This window comes from Monodelphis domestica, chromosome 1, assembly GCF_027887165.1.
Source record: "Monodelphis domestica isolate mMonDom1 chromosome 1, mMonDom1.pri, whole genome shotgun sequence".
NCBI classification, from domain to species: Eukaryota; Metazoa; Chordata; class Mammalia; order Didelphimorphia; family Didelphidae; genus Monodelphis; species Monodelphis domestica.
In genome coordinates this window covers 694,220,703-694,229,369 of record NC_077227.1, presented here as the reverse complement: position 1 = coordinate 694,229,369, position 8,667 = coordinate 694,220,703, and the positions used below count along the sequence as shown (strand labels likewise).

Genomic DNA, 8,667 nt, shown 5'->3' with positions numbered 1-8,667 from the left:
TGTTAACTTTCGACTTAGTAACTCCAGTAACCCCCTATTAATTCTAGGATCAAATACAAGTGCTTTCTTACATACCTGTGTTTGGCGAAATAGTTCTTCACAATGTGTCCCCTTCCCTTCTTCTTTCACATTACTTCTCTTCATAAACTCTATGGTCCAGACGTACTGACCTGCTTGCTGTTCCTCATGTCATGCTAACTCTTTTCACCATGTTTTTTTACACTAGCTGTCCTTCATGGAATGCTCTTTAGAACCCTTTAGTCCTCATTCAAGACTTGCCTAAAAAGTCCCTTCCTGGGGGAGCCGTTTGGGTCCCTCCCACCCTTGGAGCATCCTCCCCTTAAGGGTATCCTTGTATTTGTATAACCTATCTCTTCCCAGTAGAATGTAAACTCTTTTGAGGGGAGGGATTGTTCTGCTTTTTATTTGCATCCTTAGCAGCTTGGCACAATGCAGAAAGTCATAGCAAATGTTTGTAGATTCATTAGCCCCCTCTATTATTACATCACGCAGTCTTCCTCTAGTGACTCTGAAGATACCACCATGGCGGCATTCTGAACTATATAATTTTTGAGGCCAGTGTTTGCCCAGTAAGGGGACTGGACGGGCACTAAGGTAAACCTGGGTTCTTGTGTCCACTTTGTGACTACCTTAGTAGTGACCTTGGGCAGATCACTCATTCTAGCTTGCTAGTTTTCTCCTGTTAAAATTATGGTGGGTGGCATAGCTCTTTTCAGCTCTATGCTGTTTTTGTAAAGTAATCTTAATAGTTAACTATTTATGCAGAAGGCTAGAAAAAGCTTTGATGGCGAGATCTCTTAATAAGTGTTTTAAATATTTCTGGATGAGTATATAACACTAGAAGAAATGCTTTCAATGATGATACACTTTGGAATACACTTGCTTAGATGCATAAATTTTGGTATATTTGATTTATAAAATCAGGTGCATTACTTATTTGGCTCTAAATTAAGCTTAACATTTTAAAAAAAGTTACATATCATACCTTGAGAACAAGGTCTTTGAACTCAAGCACTGAATGCACACAGTAAGTGCTTTAACATAGCATTGCAGAATGTGTATTTTGAGGGTGTTATATTTTTCAAATGACACTTTCTAAGAAGCTGGTCATAATCATTTTGTGTCTAATTTCTTTTCCTAGAAGAATATAAAAGTTTTATGGAAACAAAAGCCTTTTATCATCTAAAACAGCATCTTCTTAGCACCTATCGCTGTGTTCTATATGAATGAATGCTTTAGTGGATAGCTGGGTGGCTCAGTGGATTGAGAGTCAGGCCTGGAGATAGGAGGTCCTGGTTCAAATCTGGACTCAGATTCTTCCTAGTTATGTGACCCTGGGCAAGTCACTTGACCCCCATTGCCTAGCCCTTACCACTCTTATGCCTTGGAACCAATTGATTCCAAGATGGAAGGTACGGGTTTTCATAAAAAACAAAACAAAATTAAAAAATACTTTAAAAAATCTTACCTTCCATTTTAGAATTGATACTAAGTATTGGTTCCAATGCAGAAGAGTGGAATGGTATAGGTATTTGGGGTTAAGTGACTTTTCCGGTGTCACATGGCTAGGAAGTGTCTGAAGACAGATTGGAACCTAGGACTTCCTATCTCCAAGCCCGGTGCTCTGCCCTTCATCTCTAAATCTATGTCTTGGGACATTTGGAGTAAAGGACATGTTTATGATCAGTCCAAACAACCACTAGATGCCACTGTTGCTTTTAAATGAACAAGTTAATACATGGCACACAATAACAGAATCAGATCAGAAGACGTTTTAAGGTTCATCCAGCACTATCAATGGCATTATTTCACGTATGAAGAAGCTGAGGAGTGTCAGATCTTCATACTATTCCTAAGTCACAGAAAAGTAACATGAGGCTCAAATGTCATAAACCAGGAGTGACAGACCATTTTTTTTCACTACACAGTTTATTATGAAAGCAAACGAAACATAGGACAGTACATATGACTAATGGTGGCAAAAGCAATCTAGAAGCTTAAGGCAAGTCTTTAATAGAAATGAGTTCAAGAAAGATGATGCAACTTTTATTTAAATAGAGAATATGAAAAATATAAAATTGCATCAATAACTTAAAAGGGGGTACACTTTAAAAAGTCTGCACTATTAGAAGATAAGGGCTCATGATCTTAATGCCAGCATTAAGATATACAGTAAGCAATACAGTGCTAAATGATGTGAGGAGAAATTCAGTATTTACAGAAAGATAGAGATATGTCAACATGTGACTGAATCTACTTTTATTTAATGATATGACAAAACCCCCTTGCTCCAAATGTTAAAGAAAAATCATCAGATCATCCCAATTAAAATATAAGTACAGAAGTAAGAATCAACAGGGATTTTATATAGAGAAGGCCTTACTATATTTTGTAAGAACTTCTCAAAAGGTGATTTTCTTAAGGGATATAAGAGCTGTGTGTGTGTGTGAACATGGAAGTCAGAAAATGCCAAATACTAACCAAGGTGAGAATAATGCATTCAAAATACTTAATTATAGAAAAGATCAACATGATCTTTGTTCATAAATTAATATTATGACCTTTTGACCACACTGCTTATCATGCATGACTTCAAATATATATCAAACAATTTTATTTCGAGATACAGGATATTATTTGTTCTATCTATATCCATACGGACCATAACTCCTTTCTCCACAATCAAGTACATTATACACAATTTCAATATAATTACCTCAGAGAGATGTTAGTTCACTTATTGAACTGGACAGGAAACTGTCAGGGCTTTTTTTTTCTTTTTAAACCCTTAACATAAGTAGTTACTTTATTATAACTAAATACATTTTGTAAATTCATAAATGTGACGATAATTAATATGGCTGTGAAAAACATCAGGAAAAAATTGGCATCAAGTGACAATACTTTTTCCAGTTTTGTTTTAAACAAAGGATGATGGTATCATTTTGGTAAGAAGCCTATTTTAAAAAAATATTCTTACACGAATTCATCTCAAACAATTTCTACTATGAATCTTGGAAAATGCCATCTAAATTACCTCCCCTTCCCACCCCCCCCCAATAGCTCATAGAAGACAGCAAACTGATGATCTTCTCAGGATTATCGTTTCCTGTATGTCTGTCCTTTCAACATCTGTCATTTTTTTTTGTCAGAAACAACAAAAAAGGCACGTAATAGAAAATACAGATAAAAGCAGATATGTGAAACATGCTTTTTTTAATACAATGATCACTGTTGTAGCTGCTTCCTCACTGTCTCCAGTCTGACCACCTGCCATATCTGTGAAGAAGCTACAGTATCCCTTTTTTTTGGAATAACTTTAAAAAATCCCTGAATAAAACAGAAGCCAACCTGTGACTTCTTATGAACTTTAGTAGAATATTTTAAAGAAGCAAACCACAACTTAAACTCATTCAATACACAAGAAAATCTACAAACAGATCTGGGACAGAATGAGAGCAGTATAAAATTTTAAACACATTTAAGAAAAGAAAAAGGGAAACCAATTGTTAACATTTAAGAGGATACTGTAACTTTAACAGTTGGAAACTGATGTTAGAAAGTTGTGGCAGACAGCTCTGGGCTACTAGGTTTAGCTTGTAAATAATGTAAAAATAATGCGAAGATATCATTTTACTGATATTTTATACTAAGAAAAGAAAATGGCAAAAGATTTAAGAATGCATATCTAAAATGAAGCAATAACCAAAATTTCTAAAAGTCCATAAAAAAATTTAAAAAATGTATAGAAAAAACTCATCTGTAATTTCTTGACCTATTTTATAATGCCATCAATTCCTTAATTAGAATTGAGAGAAAATAGTTTTACAACTGGACAAATTTTAATTTTACTAAAGTAATGACCAAAACTAAGTTTGCATAGTAAAAGAAACATTCTATCATTAGCTACATGCCTAAAAGGAGAAATGCAGGGATTATTATAATATAACATGAACATAGTGCAAACCATGGCAGTTCATGATGCCTGTGACTGCTTAAGGTCAGGAAACAGACCATAGTCTATCCAGTTCTCACAGTTTCTGGTCTTTTACTCAATTATCTCTGCTAAGTTGAAGCAATATATATGTCAAGATTGATGGGTACATCTGTTCTTGCTGCTAATTAACGTAGTTTGAGATCATCCCCACTACCTAAATTGGAACCAGGACTAGGGTCTTGTTGTCTTCTTGCCTGCAATAAGAAAATGAGAATTTGGGTCAAAAAAAAATAATTTGAAAATTGGAACTCTTCATATTTAAACTATGAAGCACAGCACTAGAAAATAATTCACAACTAAAAGGCATGAATGAACTTTTCAATATATAAAAGATTCAGGTATAAAAGTAAACCATAGGCAAAATGTTTATTGTATTGATTTTTTTTTAGATTTCAGTAGATTATTATTACTTGTGGAATATGCCACCACTGAAATAGAAGGGGAAAAATAAAATTATTTTATTTACAAAACCAAATTAACATAAAAATGTACCATGAGCACAAGATCAAATAAGTTTAGTATGTGAGATGGTTTAATAGATAATCATCTGATTGGGAAATGGGGCACCTTATGTCAAGAAAGGGCTTACAGAACTGCATCTCCTTGGAGTTATCTCAGTTTTAACTAGAGGTAACTTGAGGACAATATAGAAAGCTATAGCCACTTCGGCTCAACAGGAACCAGTGAAAGAGCACTGGCTCTGACACTCATAAGCTTGATGACCATGGACGGGCAGTTCATTTAAACCTGTTTGTTTTCCAGCTGTAAAATAGGATACTAGTCCTAGTACTATTAACTCCCTATCTTCTAGGGGCGTTGTAAAGAAAGCATATTGTAAATCTTAAATCCTTACAATGTAGATGAGTTTATTAATAATAAAAACAAATATCTACAAGTGAATCAGTATGAACTCTACTTCCTAATATATTCATCCTGGAGTGGACACAGAAGCTGTTCCTCAAGCCTGTCATGTGTAAGCTCCTCCTTTCTGCCTCTGAGAATCCTTAATTTTCTTTGCACTTCAGCTTAGGGGCTTACCTCTAAGGCTCCTCTGAACTGTTGCCCCCTCCAAATGCTAGCGCACTCTCCCTCAATTTGCCTTGTACGATGCTTATTTGTATAGATATTGAATTTTGACAGTATTAAAAAAAGCTAGCATTTTATAAATATTTCATTTTATCTTTTCAACAGCTTTGGGAGGTAGATGCTATTATTATTCTCATTTTACAGACGAGGAAAAGGCACAGAGTGGTTAAGTGACTTGCCCAAAGTCACAAAGCTGATGAATATCTGAGGGAAGATTAGAACTTAGGTTTTATTCAGGCCCAACACTATTTACTGTACTAGCTCTTATCTAGTAAAATATAAACTCCTTGAAGAAATGGGAACATTTCATTTTGTTTCTATTGCTACACAGTCCCTTCTGGAAAGTAAATACTTAATATTTAACTGAATACTCAGATTGCTAGAACCAGATAAGGGAACCCAGGTCCAGAGAGGTAACAGCCCTTAACAGCAGAAATGGGTTTAGAACTTGAATCTAATTGCCAGTTGAGTGACACTGTTCTTTCCACTTCTATCCCACTATATCCCAACCAGATAGATGAATATATATCCATCTTCAAATGAACATATCCTCAAGAAACAGTGTGATGCTGAGGAAGGATCACTAGATGAGGAGTCTGAAGCCACAGGCTTGAATCTGGACTTTGCTGAGGGTGAACAAAGGAAAAGTTGTGAGATGTTATTGGGATTCTCTCAATTATAAAAATGAGGAGCTAAACTAGAAGAGCTCTAAGGTCCCTTTCTTAAATCCTGTAATGTCCTGTTTGAAGAATTTCCACATTAGAATGAAGAGGGCTAGTTAGATGTATTATATAGAGTAAATTAGATAGCAAGCATCTTCTAATATTCTATGACACACTAATGAGCATATTACCAAAGCAGTCTTTGATATAGTCATTTTAGCAATCCCACAAGGCTTTCAGAAAGATTTCAAGCTAAGTAATAGTGGTCCTTCTTGCTGTTCCTTCTACAAGACAATCTGTTTCCTTGACTATGTCTTCACTTGCTATTCACCCAAACTTGGAATTTACCTTCCCTTTTGTTTCTACCTTCAAAACCCAGTTAAAACCTCACCTACAGGAAGCTTTTTTGCAACCCTGCCAAAATGCTGGTGCCTTTCTTCTATTGATTTGGCTACCTTCATCCTGAATCTATCTTTCTTGCACAGAGTTGTTTGGCCGTCATCTCCCTCATTAGCTCCCCAAGGTTGTCTTTCCCCCCTTTTGAAACTCTAGTGTTTAGCACAGTGCCTGGCACATCAGAAGTGTTTGATCAATGCTTACAGGCTGACTAGGGCTCTTGGACTTCCCTGCCCCTTGATGGTATTTGGTGTTAGTGGTGGCAGGACTAGGGAAGGGACGTTTCCCCCTAAGGTTTTCTCCCTTCAGTGATGGCTACTAGGGTCAGGCTGGAAGCAGGACTAGTGGGCAAGGGACGGGGTACTGTTATCCCTGTTGCTCTTGGGTTTTGAGTACTGGGCTTTGAGTTTTGAGGGGAAATGGTGAGCAGTGGTTTGATCCATCTGTCTGGTATATGCTGTCTCTCTCTCAGGGTGCCATGCTTGCTGCTGCAGCATATGACCAACAATGACTTGCATTTGAGAGATGGCATGTTAAAGATAAATCAAGTGTATGTCTGACTACACAATGTGGGTCAATGTGTAGCAAGAGTAGGGAGACCACATACAGACATGCCAAGTGTTGAATGGATATCCAGGAAACAGTGAGGGAATCGGAGGAAGACTTATTGTATTTTGAGTAGATCCTCTTTTTGTGGATAGGAATAGCATGGAGTTAAGAGAAGTTGTAATGTGTATCAATAAAATGACTGCGGATGTTAATGAGACCATAGAACCAATGAAGCATTGTGGTGTGGGGGGAAGAGCCTTGGATGGAGAATGAGAAGCCTCAGTTTTGCCAATCTGCTGCCTGGATGACTGAGACCTAGCCTCCTATCTGTGGTCCTTGCATTTGTTTCAGGGACATGGTTTTGAAATAGCACATAAAAGTGAGTTACTTTAGATTTCATGAAGCTGTTCCCAAAAACTCCACGTCTACAGCCCATACAAAGACATAACACAGCAAGATTAAAGGAGAAAAAAAACAAAAAATGAAAGTTTGAAGGAGAGATGTAAAAAAAAATTCCTTATTTTGATAAGAATAACAATTTGTTACGTTGATCTTTGTTCACTGGTCTGAAAAATCTATATTGTAGCCTTTGAACCAGCTTACTTTCTAATCTACATAATAGTAAACAGACAATATGAAATGAAGTTTACAACTCACCTCTCTGGACCATAGTTTCTTCTTCTGTAAAATGAGGGATTTGGACTAGGTGTTCTCTATGGTGTGTCCCTTCCAGCTCCAGCATTCTAGGGCTCTGACTCTCTAAGCAAAAGGGATAAGGAAAGGGGACTGGACCTGTGATTTCATCAGTATAGGGAACTCCCAGGGGAGAAAACGTCTACTAATACAAGTCAGTATCTTCTCTGCAACTCAGTCATAAAGCTTAGAGCACTGAGACATTAAGGAACTGGCTCAGTGTCACACAGACAGGGAGCCAGGACCTCAGCCCAGGGCTTCCTCACTTTGAGACTGGCTCTCTTATCTACTACACCATGTTGCCTCTAAGGTAGGATTTTAGGGACTCCATGAATTTGTTTTTAAAAAAACTACTGATAACTGCATTTCAGCACAATTGGTTTTCTTTGTATTCCTATGTATTTTACATATTTTAAAATGATATTCCGACTTCATCAGAATGCCAAAGGTGAACCATAAATAAAGGTTAGGAACCTTTGCTTTAAGTAAAAGGCTACCTTTAAATTATTCTGAAAGAGAAGAAAAATCTCTTCTTCCTCTTTCCCCCATTATCTTTCATTGATCCTTTTTTGAGTCTTGTTTATAATTACCTTCTCTTTGTTTATAAAATGTAGATAATATATAACATTTATCTCATAGTAACACCACAAGAATGAATAAAACATTCTCTACAAAATGATACTGTGCCTTAGATACTAAATAAAGACATTCATCTTAAGGAAATATATTACATTTTAGTTTCATTCTTAAAAAATCTGAACTTAACACCACAAATACAAAGGGAATTTCCATCTACCCACTAGAGTAACAGAAAAGTAGGATTGTATATGATGCCAGCATGTGTTTTATATATGATCTCATCTGAGCTTCACAACAAACCATCAGAGGTAGGTGTTATTATTTCCCACTTATAGATAAGGAAGTAAGCGCTGACAGAAGTTAAGGAACTTACTCCTAGATCACAAAGCTATTAAGTGTCTGAGGCAGGATTTGAACTTAGGTCTTAACTCCAGGTCCAACATTTTATGTATGTGTGTGTACACACTCTACCTCATGAAACCTTAAGTCTCTTTTACCTATAGCTTGCTTTTCCTTTAAATATATAATAAATTTTAACATAAAACTTTCAAAACTCTTATCTGTGATTTTTGCTGGCCTTCTGTTTTCTGTGCATTAAAAAATACTTCAATGATTCTCTTTTTGGGGGTTACTCTATTCCTATACCCCCTTTTCTCTCTTACCCCTTTTTTTCTCCAACTAGAA

General features: G+C 36.3%; 1 protein-coding gene across 8 annotated transcripts in view; it reads right to left on the bottom strand.

Moving 5' to 3' along the window:
- Positions 1 to 1,931: 1,931 nt before the first annotated feature.
- The window catches only part of CBFB (core-binding factor subunit beta), a 109,052-nt gene continuing 102,316 nt past the window's right edge, over positions 1,932 to 8,667 (bottom strand). For 4 of the 8 annotated variants that reach the window (XM_016427679.2, XM_056803701.1, XM_007477118.3 and 1 more), the window contains exons 6-7: positions 7,369 to 7,470; positions 1,932 to 4,212 (exon numbers count right to left, since the gene is read on the bottom strand). In XM_016427679.2, the coding sequence (XP_016283165.1) occupies positions 4,190 to 4,212; positions 7,369 to 7,470 (125 nt within the window). In that variant the 3' untranslated portion in view covers positions 1,932 to 4,189. The remainder of the gene's footprint in view (positions 4,213 to 7,368; positions 7,471 to 8,667) is intronic. The other 4 variants (XM_056803711.1, XM_056803655.1, XM_007477120.3 and 1 more) reach the window with 1 other exon arrangement.